The 17,862-nt window shown below is 65.4% G+C and overlaps 2 protein-coding genes across 9 annotated transcripts; both read left to right on the top strand.

Moving 5' to 3' along the window:
- The first annotated feature begins 485 nt into the window (after nt 1-485).
- Nucleotides 486-5,572, top strand: TRIM35 (tripartite motif containing 35). 3 transcript variants are annotated; one of them, XM_048079361.2, is made up of 7 exons: nt 486-824; nt 1,489-1,996; nt 2,916-3,047; nt 3,461-3,691; nt 3,846-3,868; nt 4,368-4,489; nt 4,830-5,572. In XM_048079361.2, the coding sequence occupies exons 1-7, from the start codon at nt 589-591 to the stop codon at nt 5,393-5,395; spliced, it is 1,818 nt and encodes a 605-aa protein (XP_047935318.1). In that variant the 5' UTR covers nt 486-588; the 3' UTR covers nt 5,396-5,572. The 3 variants fall into 3 exon arrangements, with proteins under 3 accessions (XP_047935318.1, XP_047935319.1, XP_047935320.1); XM_048079362.2 differs by having other exon boundaries at nt 490-824; nt 2,952-3,047; XM_048079363.2 differs by having other exon boundaries at nt 492-824; nt 1,549-1,996.
- A 4,885-nt stretch (nt 5,573-10,457) lies between these two features.
- Nucleotides 10,458-17,036, top strand: STMN4 (stathmin 4). Of its 6 annotated transcripts, none has more exons than XM_066995161.1 (6): nt 10,458-10,562; nt 13,105-13,162; nt 13,609-13,704; nt 14,301-14,509; nt 14,783-14,974; nt 15,685-17,036. In XM_066995161.1, exons 2-6 carry the CDS (start codon nt 13,150-13,152, stop codon nt 15,742-15,744), a joined length of 570 nt encoding a protein of 189 aa, XP_066851262.1. In that variant the 5' UTR covers nt 10,458-10,562; nt 13,105-13,149; the 3' UTR covers nt 15,745-17,036. The 6 variants fall into 6 exon arrangements, with proteins under 6 accessions (XP_066851262.1, XP_066851259.1, XP_066851261.1 ...); XM_066995158.1 differs by lacking the exon at nt 15,685-17,036 and adding an exon at nt 15,221-15,673; XM_066995160.1 differs by lacking the exon at nt 15,685-17,036 and adding an exon at nt 15,221-15,672 and having other exon boundaries at nt 14,304-14,509.
- The last annotated feature ends 826 nt before the right edge of the window (nt 17,037-17,862 follow it).

The following is a 17,862-nucleotide window of genomic DNA, read 5'->3' as shown; positions in this document are numbered from 1 at the left end:
GTCCTTCCACCTTGTGGTCCCTCGGCATCCTCCTTGGCCAGAGTCCTGCTGCCTGCTCCCGCACCTCCCTGGGGAGGTGTTTGTGCTGCTGGAAAATCCCTGCCAGAGCTTCTGAAGGCCTATGGGGTCTGTCCCTCGCAGACTCCACCCAAACAACCCACCCCCAGTTATTTTTCCCTCATCAGTCCCAGCTCTGTACCCAAATTCCATGCTTCCGGGCCGATACCAGCCCAAAGCAGTGCCAGGGGAGGAATTATCCCGAGGAAGGCCGCGTCGCGTCCCTCCCGCTCCCTGCTTCACCCCAGGCACGTCTCGCTCCCAGCACGGGTGTCCAGGCCGGCTTTATCTTGACCTTTATCTTTACCCTTGACTCCCCTGCGCCGCACCAGCGCTTTCTCACTGCGCGTGCATACCAGAGCAGCACAACACCCTCCTCTGCTCGCTGCCTATCTTGTGCCCTTGAAAATCGTTTTCAGCCTCCTCCTGCTCCCCGCCGGGGGACCTGCCAGGGCTGATGCCCCTTATGGGGCCGCTGTCCTTACGGGGCCGGGGGCGCCAGCCCCGGGACGAGCCCCGCTCCCCGTGAGGATGCTCCGGGGGGCAGCAGCAGGGCAGCGGCAAGCCCGGAGGGGGCCGGGCCGGCTGCCGAGAGCCCTCCCCGCAGCCCGGCCCCCTCCCGCCCCGTTCCGCCTCCCGGGGCTCCCTCGCCGCCGCCAGCCCGGTGCGAGCCCCGGCCCCGGGATGCTGCCGGCCCCCGCACGGCCCCCGCACCGCCCCGCACGGCGGAGGGGACGCTGCAAACGCTGCCGCTCGCCCCCCGCAAGGTACGGGGCACCCGGGGGGGTGGGGGGGACACCGGGTAGCGGGGGGTCCAGGCACCGGGGTGGCGGTCCGGGACACCGGAGTGGGGGTCCGGGCACCGGGATGGGGGTCCGGGCACCGGGGGTGGGGGGGGTCTGGGCAGCGGGGGGGGCACCTGGGGTAAGGGGACAGACCCCGGGGTGGCACCGGGGGGAAGGGACAGGGCACCTGGGGCTGGGGGCGGGCACCGGGGGCGAGGAGCCGAGCACCGGGGCTTGCACCGGGGCTGCACCGGGGCAGGGGAAGCGGCCGCCGGGGTTGCGCCGGGGGCGAGCATCCGGAGCGGGGGAAAAGCACCGGGATCCGAGCACGCCACCGCGGGTACTGGGGGGGGGGGGGGCGGCTTTCCGGGGATAAGGGGGGGGCTTGCGGTGATTTTACCGGGTTCGGGCGCTGGGGCTGCAGCGGGGCTGGGGCTGCGAGCACGGGCACGGGACCGGGACGAGCCCCGCGCACGATGCGGCCACCGGCGGCTCCTGCCCCGCAGCATCCCGGAGCCCGCCCGGGGCCGCCGGCAGTGGCCCGGAGCGGTGTCACTCAGGGCCGGTGCCCGGCCGGGAAGGGAGCCGGAGGGGGTGAGTCAGAGGCAGGAAGCCGATTGCATCAGGAACGGGGCTGTTTTTCCAGTCGGGGCTCTCGGAAACCCGGCTCCTGCCTCCCTCCAAGCCTCCTTCCCCCCGTCCCCAGCGCCATGGAGAAGGGAGCCAGCCCCCCGCCCGGCAGCTCGGTGGCCTTGGCCTCGTCCTCCACGGCCACCTTCAAGGAGGAGCTGCTGTGCCCCATCTGCTACGAGCCCTTCCGAGAGGCCGTGACGCTCTGCTGCGGCCACAACTTCTGCAAGGGCTGCGTGAGCCGCTCCTGGGAGCACCGGCACCACGTGTGCCCTGTCTGCAAGGAGGCCTCCTCGCTCGACGACCTCCGCGTCAACCACACGCTCAACAACCTGGTGGAGATGATCCTCAAGGAGGAAGGGCAGCGGCGGGGCCGCCCGGCCGCCCTCTGCACCGTGCACCAGGAGGAAGCCAAGCTCTTCTGCCTGGACGACAAGGAGCTGGCGTGCTTCGCCTGCCAGAGCTCCAAGCAGCACGAAGGGCACAAGATGCGGCCGGTGCAGGAGACGGCCGCGGATTTCAGGGTGAGTGCGAGATGTTCCGGGAAGGAGGGGGGATCGGTTGCATGGGGAGCACCCCGACATCTGGAGGGCTGCGGCCCGCGCGCACCCCAGCACGTACGCTTGCGCCCGCCGGGGTGAAGCCACCACGCTGCGAGGGCGGGTCCCCAGCACCGCTCCTGCCCCCGCGGCACCGCTGCCGACGCTCTGCCTGGCTTCATCACCGCCCGGTGCCACCCCGTCCCCGAGGGCGCAGCGCTTCGCCCCGAAAGCCTGCGGTGAAGGGGAGCTGCTCCGAGGGCTTGGGAGGGGTTTGGAGAGCCGCCCGCTCCCCGCGTTTTTTTGGCTCGCCGGGCTGAGCCGGATCCAGCCGCGCCGGTTGGTGCAGCAGCGCCTCGGGGCTGGGAGCGCTGATTTTTGGGGAGGGGGTTGCACAACCCAGCCGGCTGCTCCCGGCCCCCCACAGAGCCGGGGGGGGGGGACGCGGGAGAGGCAGCCCTGAGCCCAGCCCCGCGGAGCCACGCGGGCTGCGGAGGAGGAGGAGGAGGAGACGGGGCTGGGGCCAGGCACCGTGCCAGGATCCGCCGCTGCCGTGACTCAGCCCGCGGGGAGCACGCCAGATTTCAAATGTCGCGGGGCGGCTGTTCCGCATGGAGCCGGCTTGGCGGGCTGCCCACAGTGTGATAGGCACAGGGGCAGGCCGGGATTTGACAGTGCATTTAAAAAAAAAAAAAAAAAAAAAGGGCTCGAAAACGGGGTGGAGGACTTGCCATGGAGCCAACGTCCTCCGCCTCGCTGGTGCACAGCCCCGAGGTGCGGGTGGGCAGCGCTGGCAGACTGCGGCTGCAGGAGGGGAAGGGATGGACTGAGCAAGGATCCTGCTTAACCGCGTCCTGCTGGGGTTGGGGCTCTTGTCTTTCCGCATTTGAAACCCGGGGCGTAGGCTCGCGAGGGTCCTGAAGGCGTCTCCCCCCCGCAGGCCAAGCTGAAGAACATGGAGACCTCCCTGCGGGACAAGGTGAAGGATTTCGGGGCCGTGCACCGCTCCTACGAGTCCATCTCCAAACACAACCAGGTGCGAGGCTGGCACTGGGGTGGGGGCAGCCACATGGTCCCCCCCGGCAGGGTGACAACAAGCCCAGCTCCCCGCACATGCATGCACACGCAGGCACACGTGTGTACACACACCCTGGGCAGGAACGCAGCCAGCTCCGGGGTGGAGGCTGCACCCGTCCTGGGCTGCTCCATCCCCCAGTGAGGACGGTGATGCCGGGAGGAAGGACTCGGAGGTGGCGTGGGGTGGCGCCTGCCTTGGCAGCGGGGCCATTTATTTTGGGGAGGGCAGCTCCCAGCGAGAAGCTCGGCGAGCGCCAGAGCTGGCCGAGCATTTTGGGGAGGACGGAGGGGAGCCCGGGGGGTGCTGAGCACACGGGGGGTGAGCACACGGGGGCTCCTGTGGGGAAGCCGTGACGTCCCCACTCCGGGCAGGTGGAAGCCGTGCGGCTGGAGGAGCAGATCAAGAGGGAGTTTGAGAAGCTGCACGAGTTCCTGCGGGACGAGCAGAAGGCGCTGCTGTCGCAGCTGCAGGAGGAGACGCGCCACAAGCACGGCCTCATCGAGGGCAAGATGAAGCGGCTGTCGGACGAGAGCCGGGCTCTGCTCAACGAGGCCCGCCAGCTCCAGGCCGACCTCACGGAGGACGACTACACCTTCCTCATGGTAAAGCCCCGCCGGGGTGCTGCCCATGCCCTGGGGTCCCCATGGCTCCGCCAAGCAAGGGCACAGAGGCGCTGGGCGATCCTCGGGGCATTTGCAAGCCCCCAGGACCCCGTACAAGCAGAGGTTTGATGCCCGGTGTCTCCTTCTCTTTCAGACCCACAAGAACCGCAAGCGCAGGTGAGTCCTGGCCCCGGCTGCGTCCCCTGTATCCCTGCCCACGGCACAAAGCGAGGTCTCTGCCCTGTGCAAGGTCCTGTGCCCGCACGTCCCCTCCTGCTGTGGCCGCTCGGGGCAGCGTGCTCCAGCGGGACAAGGTGCTGGGGGCCCCCATGGGTGCCTCAGGCAGGGAGAAAGCACCCAGACATGAAGCAGCATTGCAGGTTTGGGGTTGAAGCATTAAAACCCCGATAGTGGAAGAGGGGCATCGGTGGGATTTTGGTGCTGGGACCTTCCCAGCATGATTTGCAGCCCCCCCCCCAGGATGAGAGCAAGGTGGGGGCCCAGGGGCTAGGGCAGGACCTTCTCTTGCTCTGCTCATGCACCGAGCCCTGCTAGGGAAGCCAGCCCAGGAGGAGATGCAGGGTGCTGGTAGGGAAGCCCCTGCAGAAACCCCAGGGTGCCAGGAGACCCAGCCCAGCCCCTGCCTCCACCCCGACCCGGCTCCGTCCTGCCCTAGGATCGCCTGCACGGCCGAGGAGCCGGAGGCCGTGCCCTCAGGGATGCTCATCGACGCCGCCAAGTACCTGGGCTCGCTGCAGTACAACGTGTGGAAGAAGATGCTGGACATCATCACCGTAGGTGAGGCACCAGGGGACATGGGGGTGCCTCCCAAAGGGCGAGAGCAGCCTTTGCACGGGGCAGCCTGGGGGCGATGGGTGCTGGATCAGTTGTGCCTGCCTCTGATGGGGCTGGGGAGATGGGGGTTGGAGAGCAAAAGAGTGCTCTGGGGCACTTGCTCCCCAAAAAGGAAGCCCCAGAAAGTGCATTTCTCCATGTAGGGGTGGGCTTGTGCCTTTGGTTGTCCCCAGAAAGGAAAGGATGGGTAGGTGGGTGCTTGCAGGGCTGCGCTCCCCCCCACATAAAGCTCATCCCCGTGGCAAGCCAGGCTCGGCCCTCCTAACGCTTGTCCCCATTGCAGTCCCCTTCAGCTTCGACCCCAACTCCGCTGCGGGCTGGCTCTCGGTGTCCGAGGACCTCACCAGCGTCACCAACGGGGGCTACAAGCTGCTGGTGGAGAACCCCGAGCGCTTCACCTCGGCCCCCTGCATCCTGGGCTCCCGCGGCTTCTCCGCCGGCTTCCACACCTGGGAGGTGGACCTGGGTGGCATCACGAACTGGCGGGTGGGGGTGGCCCGGCCGCGGGGGGGCACCCACTGGACCTTCCACCACGACGCCCGCTCCGGTTTCTGGTACATCTACCGCCTGCCCGGGGCGGACGGCGAGACGTGCCGGGCGTCCAACGCGGCTCGCTCGGAGGCGGCGCTGGGCGACCTGGCGCGGATCCGGGTGGAGCTGGACTGCGACGAAGGGGAGCTCTCCTTCTACGACGCCGACCGCAAGACCCACATCTACACCTTCCACGAGAAATTCGGGGGCACCGTCTTCCCCTACTTCTACGTGGGGGGCACGCCGGTGGGCGCGCTGCCCGAGGCGCTGCGCATCTGCCCCCTCCGGGTGCGCGTCCACGAGGACGTCCCCATGTAGCTGCCGCCCTGCCCCCCCCATCCCGTGCCGCCTCTGCCTGCAGCCGGGGCTCCCCGGGTGCTGTTTTAAGGCAAGCTTTCCCTGGGAAAAAAAAAAAAAAAAAAGGGAAAAAAAAGAATTTATGTATGTACCGCCTGTTTTTTTTTAATCTTTAATAAACATCCAGTTCTTCTGGTATTGCTGTGTCAACATTTCTCAACATCTGTCCCCAGACCGCTCTGGCTCCTCTCCTGCTCCTCCAGCAAGCGAGCTCAGCCCTCCCAGCCTGGGGGCTGTAAATAGAAAACGAAAGCAGCCGGGGGCTTTCCGAGCTCGTACAGTGGTGCTGCAGCTCGGGGAGCTCCAGGTCTCCCTGCCGTGGGTAAAACAACCCAAGGGGGGAAGCTGGGAGAGCTGGCAGAGCCCGGCTGGATGTGGGCAGAAGTGCGCATTTCCCTCTGCAAGAATAACCGCCAGCGGGGACATCGGGGACGGCAACGTCCCTTCTCTTCCAACCCTCCTGCCCCGGACTTCAAGGGACCTTTCCATAAATCCCCGGCTCCAGATGTGCAGTTTGTGTTTGGAGGCGCAGAGGTGGGATGGAGGGGACAAAAAGCTCCTCCGGAGCAGGGCCGCCAGCCTCGGGAAAGCCTGGAGGGGCGGTGAGGACTCAACAGCGGCCGCCCCTTGTCCCCATGTCCCCTCCGAGCATCCTGAACGCCCGTGGGCGTGAGCGCCGTGATTGAGCGACTTTTGCTTTGCATCAAAAAAAAAAAGGTTTTCCCCCGTAAATCCCTGCCTGGTGCCAAGGCCACCCGGGTGCCCCCAGCCTTGTAGCATTGACCGGATCCCCCAAAAACGGGACGGCTTCTTCGGGCGGGTCCCTGTCCCCTGCACGCTGGCCCTGCCCATGCCGCCCGGTGGTCCAGGAGCTGCGGGCAGGATGATGATATTAACGCCGGTTTCCATGGTTTCTCACCATTTGCATAGGATGCTCCTTAGGAACCGGAGCTGCTGGCAGGAAAACAAAAGGGAGATGTCGGAGGAGCGCTGCGGGGAGGGCAGAGGGGGGGGGCTGCGGCGCGGGGGCCACCCGGGGGTCCTCCGCCTCGCTTACGTTGGCTGACGCGATCCCTTTCCAGCAGCGTCCCTGGTACGGGGAACCGGGGAAAATCGGTGTCGGCACCCCGTATCCCTCCCATCCCCGTGGGGATGCTGCCCATCACCCCTTGGCACAGCCTCGAGCTGGCAGCGTTTGGAAATTCGGGCACCCCTCGTCCCGTCTGGGCACACGGAGCACGGTTTTTGGGGGGGCGAGGAGCAAGGCAGCGAGGCTGTTGGAGTCGCCCGGGCTCGAGCGGGGTGAGCTGTTTTGCTTCGTCAGGCCCGAAGGGAACGCTTCCCTGCGGCGTCTGGAGTGAAAAATGGCACTACGGGGTGAAACGAGGCATCGCTGGGGATCGCAGAAGTGAGACGTTCTGACTTTTTCTGACCAATTCGGTGAAAAAAATGTTTGGGGGAAAATACATCAATTAATGAACTACTTAGCTCCCTGAGACTCTGTTTTTTTAGTGTGATCGGGGTACCCGCTTCTTCCCCAGAACTTAATTTCCTTCCCACGGAGGCGGAGAAATGGCTTTAGGTGGAAATCAAGGCAGCGAGCGCCGCTCCTCGCACCCACCCAGACCCCCCTGGGGCCAGCAGCGAGGCTGATGTCCCCCCCCCCCGGCGCTGAGCACGGGCTCACACGTTTGAGCACCCACTGGGGAAAAGCAGGTGGGGGGGTGTGTGTGTGGGGGGGGGGGGGGTTTGTGCCCCAAAACCTGAGCGTGGTGAACACCCGAGCCCAAACCTTCCTCCTTGCGGCAATCGGAAGGCTCCCCGTTTCTTTTCAATCACCCTTTCTGACTTATTTTTGGCTGTGGGAGCTCCGGGGGCTCCCCAGCCGAACGCACGCAGGACAGGATCGATGCTCCCCCCCAGCCTGCGGGGCATCCCCAACCCTATAGACCCCATACGTTCCGACATCCCCGACCCCACACATCCCTGCATCCCCCCCCAGATGGGCACGGAGCTCCCCAGTGCCGGGGGGGTGGGCGGGGGGTTTCGGGGCTGCAACCCCCCTGGGGGGGGGGATGAACCGGCTGCCACGGAGCCCCCCCAGCTGCCGTTCGCCCCCCATCCCTGCAGCACCCAGGATTTATAGGGACGGGCGAGATTTCGGAGAAGCAGGCGGCTCTCCCATTGGCTGGCGGCCGGGCGATGATGTCATTTCTGCCCAATCTGGGGGAGGGCGGTGCTTTTTTATATTTTATTTATTTATTATTATTTCCCCCCCCCTCCCCCCCTCTGCTTTTCGTCCCCTCCCCAGCCCCGGGGCTGGTGCTGGAGCCCTCAGCATCCTTTTTGGAGGCGCGGAGCCTCCGCTCCCGGGGGGGGTCCCCAGCCCCGGCAAGGGGGACCCCGGCTTGGGAGGAGCTGGGAAGGGGAAGGGGGAGCTAGGGGGGAGCTGGAAAAAAAGGGGGCTGAACAGCCGAAATTAGGCAGTGGCGTAAATGCCACGCGTGGGGAGAACGAGGAGGGTCCAAAGGTGGGGGTCTGAAAGATCGGGGGCTGAGCCGTGGCTGCACCGAGGCTGCGGGATGCGTGCCCAGGGGGAAACCTTTCCCTGGTCCCTTCCATCCCCTTCGACCCCATAGCCAGGAAGGTTTGGGTGTCAGCACCAGGGTGCTGAGCAGGTTGTTAGGCACATAGGTGCTGCCAGACCGGGGGGCTTCTCCCACGGCCTCGGCTCGCTGCCAGGGCTCGTTCCCACCTGCCACCAGCTTCGTGCACAGCTTCTCCTCCAGCCCCGTCCCACCTGGAGCTGGGGACAGCCCCGTGCCATGCTGACCCCCCCCTCCCCCCCCCCATCCCACCCGTCCCACCTGGGGACAGCCCCGCGTGGATGGGAAACGGGTGGCACGTGGCAGCCCGCGGTCCCCAGGGCCCTGGATAGACCCAAATCTCCTTGGCCTCCTTTTTCTGGGCCTCGTTTAGCTGAAAGCAGGACGGAGAGAGGCTGCTGCTGGACGTGCCCCCCCCAGGGATGGGTTTGTGCCCTGAGCCTGCACCCGCGGGGAGCTCAAAGGAGGAATTGTGCAGAGCCCCCCCGCCGCGGGGTGCCACGCGCCCGGTGCCAGCCGCGGCCGGGCCCGTCCCGCTCCCACGTGGTCCCCACAACGGCTGTTTGTCCCCCTGCCCGCTGCTACAGCTCGATTCTTCCCTCCCCTCGTCCCCGCTGTGCGTTCCCTTCCCTCCGCAGCTCCTCGTCCCACGGGGGTCCCACGGCCCCCACACCTGCGTGGGTGCCACGGGGGCTCTGGCACGGAGCTCGCCTCCCGCCGGCGCACGGGAGCATCCTTTCCGAGGACGCGATGCCCCATCCAGCTGCAGCAGGAGGTGTTATAAAAGCCCCCCGATGAGACGAATCAGGCCCCAGGGCCCTTTTCCCTGCACTGACACGACGGTGCTGTGCACCCATGGGCGCAGGTGCGTGCAAAAGTGTGTGCAAGGACATGAGGGGGGGGGGTGCCAGGGGCACGTCCCCGCTTGTGCTGCCCCGTGCCAGTGCTGCCCCTCGGACCCCCGTCACCATCTCCACCAGCGCCCCACGGAGCCACGGACTGGTTTGGGTCGGAAGGGACCTCAAAGACCACCTAATTCCAGCCCCCATCCTGTGTCCTGCTCCCTGCCAGCACCCCGCATCTCTCCCCTCTGCCTGCTCCGCTCCCCGCTGCTCCCCCAGTTTGCTCCTGCTCCTTCCCCAGTCTGCTCCCACTGCTCCCCCAGTTTGCTCCCACTTCTCCCCCAGTTTGCTCCCGCTGCTCCCCCAGTCTGCTCCCACTTCTGAGTTTGCTCCCTGGCCAGCTCAATTTTTGGGGGGGAGGGGGGGGGGTCCGTCCATCACACCAAACCCCACGTCTCCACTACACGGAGGGCAGCCCGTGCCAAACAGTCGGCGTCACCTCCCCGAGGTCTGCCGAGCTGCGGTGTCCCCCCGCACGGTGTCACCCCAATTTCCATCTGTGGCCATCCTGGGGCTGCAGGCTCCGCGAAGCCACCCGCCGGGGGCATTTTTTTTGGGGGGGGGGGGGGGGGGGAACACCTCCCCGCAGCCCGACGCCCGCGGTGTGACGGAGGGGACCGGTGCCTAAATTTACCTGCACGGTCCCCTGGAGGTGCCGGGCTCGTGATCGCCGCCGTCGGCGTAAATAGGCCGGGGTGAACCGAATTGGGGGGGGGGAAGGAGATCGGGCTCGTGGGGAGGGCACGGACCTGGGAGGCGCTCCCTGAATCCTCCGAGAGCCCCGGGGTGGGGGGGGAGGGGTGACACCGAAATAGCTTCGGGATGTGGGACTTGGCCTCGCCGAGCTCCCATTGCCCAGTTTTATTCAGAACTGGTCCTCAGGTGCCTTTGGAAACGGGTCACACCGGGCTTGGGTGGTGTCCCAGCCCCGGGAGGATGGAGGGGACACCCCATAACCGATGACCCCAAAGTGGGGGGGGGGCGGCGGGGGCGCTTTGTCCCCACCCGGGGACATCGAAGCTGCGGGGTGTCCCCGAGCCCCCCGCCTGCAGCCTCCAGCTCCCGACCATTGTCACTTTGTCACTGCCCAGCTGTGTCCTGCTGGGGCGGGTGGCACCCACCCCTCGCCGTGCACGAGCCCCCCAAACCCAGCCAAAAGTGGGACCCCCGTTGGGTGCCAGCCTAATTCTGGGCTCGAACCCTAGAAATAAAAACTAAAATTATATTTTAAAAAAATAATCCCATTTTCAAGCATTTTCGTGCCTTCCCCCTCCACGTTTCCATTACTTTTTTTTTTTTTTTAATATTTTCTACAAATATTTTTTTTTAATTTTTTTTTTTTAAATTTTTTTTTTTACCCTTTTTCCCCGAAAATAGCAGCCGGCCGTGACGTCACCGGGCTGCTCCCCGGTTCGCACGGCTCGGGGCCAATGAACGCGGCCGCGGGGCTGCTCCAATCGGCGGCCGGGGAGGTGATGTCATGGGGGGGGGGGGCACCGGGCCCCCCCCATCTCAACCCCCCCCCCCCCCCCCCGGGGGGGGCAGCTCCGCCGAGCCCCCCGCGCCCGCGTTAAATGAGCCCGGAGAGCGCCGAGCGGCAGCGCTGGTGCCGGCGGTGGGGTGAGCGCAGCGGGCGGGGAGGGGGGAAAAAAGGGGGTACGGGGGGGGGTTGGGGGTGGGGGGGGGATGTGGGGGTGGGGGGGGTGTCGGGGGGAAAAAGGATGCGTTGAGAAATTTGGGGGGGGGGGGGCGTGGGGCGTGGGGGGGGGGGGGTTCGCCCTCCGGACGCGGCTCCCCGGCTTTGTCACCCTCCAGCATCCTCAGCGGGGGGGTACCTGGGGGAGATGGCTGCGCGCCCCCACCCCATCTCTGGGCGCTTTTTGGGGCAGCGACCCCCCCCCCCCCGAACCCCCCCCCCAGCCTGGCATTCCCCCTCGCCCTGCACAGCGGGACCCCCGCCCCTTCCCTCCAGCCGGGGACCCCCCGCGCCCCCTTTTCAGCCCCCTCACCCCTTTTTTTTTTTTTCCCTCCCCGCTCCCCAAGCGCAGGGGTTGCAGGATGGGGTCCGCAGCCCCCGCCCAGCCTGGGGGGCACCCCGAAGCCCCCCCCCCTTATTTATGCCCAGCACCCCGAGGGCAGGGCCAGCCTGAATTATTGCTGGTGGCAGGAAGCCCCGCTGAAATATTTATTCCAGGCAGGGGGAAAACGAGAAGGAGGGCAGGAGGAGGTGGATGAAAAACCGTCCGCGGCTTTCAAAGCTTCGAGGAGGGGAGCGGGGAGCCCCCCCAAGACCCCCCCATCCCCGTCTCCGTCGCTCTGCGAGGGAAGGGGGCAGGAGGTGGGGTGTCCCCGCTGTCCCCCATGAGATCAGGGTGCGATGCGGCCCTGCTGGGTGTCACCCCCGCTGGGTTTCTCTCGGGCTCCCTCCCCGCCACGTGCGCCTCGCCGGCGTCGCCTCCACGCCGTGGGTTTGAGCGAGGTTTCAGCCTGGGGGGGCGACAGCGGCGCCGGAGCCCCCGCCACACCCAGCTCCGCCATCGGGGCTCAGCGGGGTGGAAACCTCCAAACCCCAGAACGGGTCCTTCATCCGGCGAGGGGGAGCGGGGCTGGTGGCCCCCACCCCTCTGCCCGGTGGCCCCCGACCTCCCTCCGCTTTGATAGGGGGGAAAAAAATCTGCTGGGTTTTATCCTCCAGCCAGAGCAGGAGGGCTGCAAGAAGGGCTTCTGGAGCCCAAAATGCCTCCGAGCCGCCCCCCCCCCCCCAAGCAAGCCCAGGGAAAAATGAGGATTTGGGGTGGTAACGCGAGGAGGGGGGGGAGGCTGCCAGGCAGGATCAAGGCGAACGCTTCCAGGCGCTGCCAGATCCCCGCGCACAGCCTCGTGTGGGCACACGAGCCACCAGAGCATCCCCGCCCTGCCTCGGCTCCACGCCTGGCAGCAGCTGCTTAAAGGCAAAACCCTTTGGGCAAGCGATGGGGAAAGCCCTCAGAGGGGTCTCGCCCCCGGGGGGGGTCACCAAAAAGAGAGGGGGGCGTCTCCAGGGAGGTGTCCCTGCAGGCTGCCACCACGTTTTGTCCCTTTTTTTCCCCCCCCCTCCGGCAGCGTTGCCACGCGGTGGCAGGTTGCTTGGAAAACGCAGAGGCGATGAGCGCATCGTGTGCGATGGGGGGGTGTCGGGATTTTGGGGGATCCCACAGGATGAGCTGGGTCAGGGCGTGCTGCGGCTGGGGGAGCCAGCAGAGCCTCCCCCCCCCCTCCCCGAGAGCTCCCCTGTCCCAGGATGCGTGGGGAGGTTGCTGGAAGGCACAGATTTGGGTCCCTTTTTTTATAGAAGGACGTGTGGGGCGGCAGCACGGGCAGATTCGCAGCTCGTGCACCAGCAGAGGCCGTGCAAAGGGGGGGGGGGGGGGTGCGCTTGTTCGTGGGGTGGGGTCTGTGAGTGTGTGTGCAGGTGCACGCTGATCCTGGCACGGCCACGCACGTGCACGCATGTGGCTTGTGCGGGTGTTGGGCAGCACGGAAAGGGAAGGGCTGCATGTGCCCAAAGCACGGTGCTGGCTGCTGCCGCCACACCGGTGTGTGCCCATCGCACCAGCGCGTGCCCATCACATCGCCCATCGCACGATCACATCACAACTGTGTGTGCCCATTGCACGAGTGGGTGCCCATCACATCACACTAATGTGTGTTACCCCCATCACATCGCACCAGTGTGTGCCTGTTGCACCAGTGTGTGCCCATCCCATCGCACCAGTATGTTCCCATCGCACCAGTGCGCGCCCATCGCTTCCCACCACGTGCGCTCTCCACCCTGGTGTTTGTACCTCCCACCTCACCGGTGTTCCCCTATCCCAACACCACAAATCCCATCCCAATGGTGTGTGCCCGTCACACGAGCGTGCCATCACACCATCACATCTCACCGCCCTGGTATCCCTTACACCACCCCAGCGTGTCCCCACCCCATCGGTGTCCCCTCGCATCACCGCCATGTCCCCGTCCCCCCACCGTGTGCCCACCACATCGCACCGGTGTCCTCCCATCTCAGCAGCCTGCACGCGAGGCCGGGTGCGTGCAGCTGCCCCCCCCTCCCCGTGGGGGGGCAGGGCTGGGTGAAGCCCCCAGACCCCCCCGCACTGATCCTGCCTCTTTCCCCCCCCAGGCCCCAGGATCGCTCTTGCTGCAGACGCCCGAGGATCGCCGCGCCATGACTCTGGCTGGTACGGTACCATTGTGGGGTCCCACGGGGACAGGGGGCGGCGTGGTTCCGTGCACCCAGCCCTGACACCCCCATCCCCACGCTGGGGCACCCCCAAGCCCCTTGCCCACCCAAAAGACCCCAGGAATGGCTGACATCCCAAGCTAACCCCTGCCTTGGGATGCGCACAGCACCCCAGCAGTGCCATGCAAGGGGTCGTGCGTGTGGTTACTGCACCAGGACAGGCATAACCCGCGTTGAGAAAGGCTCCCCATCGCCATGTGCCTCAGTTTCCCCATTGCACGGTGTCTTTGCATGCCTTGCCTACCCTTCCTGCATCAGCCTGCTCTAAACCTCTGAGCAAACTGTGCCAGCCCCATCCCAGCCCATCCCCAGCACGTGGCAGCCCCTGCCCGATGCCTGGCAGGACCCCCGCCCCCTGACCCCACTCCCGCCTTCTCTCCCCAGCTTACAAAGAGAAGATGAAGGAGCTGCCTCTTGTCTCCTTGTTCTGCTCCTGCTTCCTCTCGGACCCCCTGAACAAACCCGCGTACACATATGAAGGTAGGAGCCCCGTGGGCGTGCTGGGCCCCCTTCTCAGGGCACCCACAGCTTCTCTGGGACACCTCCAGTGTCTCACCACCATCAGCATGAGAAATTTCTCCCTCAAAGCCAACCTAAATCTGCCCTGTTTCAGCTTCTAACTGTCACGCCTCCTCCTGTCACTACAAGCCCAAAAGTCTTTCCGTATTTCTTGAAAGCCCCTTTGGGCAGGGCGCTGGGGGTCTCCCCGGAGCCTTCTCCTCCCCAGGCCCAACACCCCCAGCTCCCTCAGCCTGGCTCCAGAGCAGAGGGGCTCCAGCCTCTGCCCATCCTCGGGGCCTCCTCTGGGTCCGCTCCAGCAGCTCCACGTCCTCCTGGGACATACAGGGAGAACTGGGACCATCCCCTCCTCACCCTGCTGGCTTCACTTCTTCTGATGCAGCCCAGGATATTGTTGGTTTTCTGGGCTGCAAGCGCACGGTGCCAGCTCCCTCCATCCCCCAGCACCCCCAGGTGCTTCCCTGCAGGGCTGCCCTCGGTCCCTTCATGCCCCATGACATGGGAGGATGTGGGTGGGATGCGCCCGTGCCGGCAGTCAGCCCTTGCCCCTCTCCCAGCAGACACCGTAGACCTCACCTGGTGCGTCATCTCCGACATGGAAGTCATCGAGCTCAACAAGCGCACCTCGGGGCAGTCCTTCGAGGTGATCCTGAAGCCCCCGTCCTTCGACGGCATCCCCGAGTTCAACGCCTCCCTGCCCCGGCGGCGCGACCCGTCCTTGGAGGAGATCCAGAAGAAGCTGGAGGCGGCGGAGGAGAGGAGGAAGGTGGGCCGGGCGGGTCGCCCGCAGCAGTGCAGCCTGGGGAGGTGACACGGGGATGTGACATGGGGACACAGACTCATGCCCATGGCATGGCCACCACTGGGGTCATCAATGAGTTTGGAGGGGATGGTGCCATCGGGGAGGGAAGGAACCCGTGGTCCCTGTGGTGTCCCCGTGGTGTCCATGGTCCTCATGGTCCCTGTGGTCCCTGCGGTGCCCGTGGTCCCCGAGGCCCCCGTGGTGCCCATGGCCACGGTGTCCTCTTTGCCCACGCAGTACCAGGAGGCCGAGCTGCTGAAGCACCTGGCGGAGAAGCGGGAGCACGAGCGGGAGGTCATCCAGAAGGCCATCGAGGAGAACAACAACTTCATCAAAATGGCCAAAGAGAAGCTGGCGCAGAAGATGGAGTCCAACAAGGAGAACCGCGAGGCGCACTTAGCGGCCATGCTGGAGCGCTTGCAGGAGAAGGTGAGAGCCCCGCGAGGAGGGAGGGGGGGAAGAACTGGGACACCCGTCCGGGCACCCCGCATGGCTCGTGGGATGGCACAACCCCCCCTGGGGACACCACCGAAGGGGGGGGTGCCCCTTCCCCTCCCGCCGCGTGGCGTTACCCAAAATCAAGGTCCCACCGGGGCGGGGGTGACCCCACCGGGCCTGGCGTGTCCGTGCTGCCGTGCCGCCGCTGTGTGCAGACCTCTTCTCTCTCCCCCGAAGCAGGTCTGCTCCCAGCCTCAGCACGGAAGGTCCCACCCTCACCACCTCCAGCTCCCTCCAAAACATCCCTTCTGCAAGGAGCTCGCCCAGTGCCCTTCTCCAAACGCCTCGGCCAGCCTTGGGGCAGAGGCAGAGAGCACGAGATAATGACGGACAATCCGAGCTCGCCCCATCTCCTTTGGGGTTCCCGCTCCGCCTTGTCTGGCTGACGTCTACCTCCTAGATAGAGGGCGAGGACAATCTGTCTGTCTGTCCCCGAGTGCCTCCACAGTCCTTAAAACGCCCCCCCGGGGAGGAGAGGACGCAGTTGACCCACCGGTGTCCCTCCGGGGACGAACCTGGCCTCGCGAACGCCCTCGTGCCTTCGAACCCCTCCGAAGCTGGCCCGCCCGTGGGGCCCGAAGCCCGGCGAGCTAACGCGTCTCCCCCCCTTCCCTCCCACCCCCTCACCCCCCCCCCCACAGGACAAACACGCAGAAGAAGTGAGGAAAAACAAGGAGCTCAAGGAAGAGGCCTCCAGGTAAAGAGGCGATGCTTGGACTGACAGCTCCGGGGAGGTGGCGGAGGCTGCCGCAGCGCAAGGCCGGCCGGTGGAAGGGGACGTTCCTCTGCTTTCTTTGTTTGTGAATGTACAGAGTTGACCAGTGAAGCCATCCTAGTCGTTTCGGGGAGGGTGGGGAGGGAGGTGAGCGGATGGGTGGGCGGGTGGGCGCCTCCCCAGCTTCGGGGCGCGCGCCCCACGGGGGTCCGGCGCACCGCCCGCCAAGGAGGTCGGAAGGAGCCAGCCCAGGGCCGGCGAAGCGGAGGAGGTGGCCCCGGGGATGGAGAGGGTGGGGAGGGAAGGGGGGAAATGTGCGTCGTGTGTGACTTTCGTTTGGTGCTGGGCAGGCGGGCGGGTGCGCGCCCCCCTCCAGCTGCGGTTCTCCAGCTCCGTCCTGCCCCGGCGGGCGCTTGGCCATCGATGGGCAGCAGCATCTCTTGGTGACCCCCACTCCCTTCCTCCCACCTCAGCTCCAGGCTCCCAGCCAGGGTGGGTGTTACTGACCCCTAAACCTTACAGCACCACTTTGGGGAAGGGGGAGAGGAGACCCCTCTCAGGAGGTGGTCAGAGCGAGACTCACTTGCTCCAAAGGCTTCACCCGGCTGTAGGAGATGCTGATGATCCTTTTCAGGGTGACACCGAAAAGCCCCATGACTTCCCAAAGAGCTGCTTGTTTTTGTAAGAACTCTCCCAAGACTCATCTTCTCGGTAGTTCTCGGACAAAAGTCCCCTTTTCTGCTCCAGAGTGACTCCAGGGCGAGAGGCAGAGTGGCACCCCGCTGCTGGCTTGTCCCGAGCCGTGCCCCCCAGGAGGTGCTTTGGGGAGGGAGATCTGTGCCTCCAGGGAGGGTGAGGAGGGTAGGGGGTCCTGCCTTCCCAGAAGGAGACGATGGAGACTCTGCCAGGGGTGTACAGCCCCTCCTCTCCCAGTTGCCAGCAGACAATGGTCCCAGTACCGCCAGGCCCTGGCTCCTCTAACCCTGATGCAAACCAAGGTCTCGGTCTCCTCTACGGCCAGAGAAGGTTTTACAAGCACTGATTCAGGTCCGGAGGGAGCCGTGTCTCTTCTTGTGCCATGAGATGCTCGCCCCAAACCCAAGGCCTCGGGGGGGACCAGCCCCTGGGCCAGGAGGGGCTGCCAAAAACGGGAGCGCGGGAGAAGGCGGCGGGCGAAGGGGATGGAGGGGGCTGTTCTAGCTGCGGCACGAGCTGTCCTTTTTTTGTATACTACGGTTGTAAATAAACTGCCTTGGCATTTCTTTTGTTTTCTCACGAGCGGTGCAGTGTCTCCCGTGTGTGTTTTTTTTTTTGGGGGGGGGCACCCCAGGTTTGCTTGCACTGGGGTGGGGAAGGGGGTAGAGGGGGAGCACGAGCCAAATTGAAGCTGTTTGCGTGGAGGGGAGGAGAGGAGATTTGGCCGACACGGTGAGGATGAGGGGGCTGGACATGTACTGAGGTCTATACTGAGGCCAGATGACCCCACCTTGGTCCATCCGTGGAACAAAACTTTGTGTCCCTGGTGTCAGGAGAGCCGGGGGGAGTTCTGCTTCCCCAGCCCTAAGGAGGAAACAGCACCGACTCCTCTCCTGCCTTCACTCACCCTGAAAGATGATGGCACCAAAATTTAGGACCAGCTTCCCAAAGGGGCCAAATGTCCATTCCTCCTGGGCCAAGGAGATCCTCACCAACCTGGTCCTCCCCGGTCTGATATAAGGACGTCCTCCCTGACCCTAAGGAGTCGTGGAAGGTGGGTGTCCAACCAAGAAGCTGGTGGTCCCCTGGCTGTGTGAGTCAGTGCCAGCATTAAGACAAATCCCGAGGGGATCCAGTCATTCGTGGGAAAGCAGAGATCATGTTAAGGGGGTCCCATCACGCTCAAGTGCAACAGCAAAGGGGGGTATCACATAGGGCCTTGCAGAAAAGGAGATGGAGTCAGCAGTGTGGAGCTCACCATGGTCACACAAAATGGTGGGCTGCGCGTTACCAAACCCCCAAAAGCCACGTGGGAGAGGAGCAGGGGGCTGCAGAAGGTTTTGTTAAATGCAAGAAGTGGAGAAAGGCCGCAGGCTCAAAGAGCGGGCAGGAGGCATAAATCTTGAGC

This window comes from Anser cygnoides, chromosome 3, assembly GCF_040182565.1.
Source record: "Anser cygnoides isolate HZ-2024a breed goose chromosome 3, Taihu_goose_T2T_genome, whole genome shotgun sequence".
Taxonomy (NCBI): Eukaryota; Metazoa; Chordata; class Aves; order Anseriformes; family Anatidae; genus Anser; species Anser cygnoides.
Note: the sequence above shows the minus strand (reverse complement) of the source record. Positions and strands in the feature narration are given on the sequence as shown.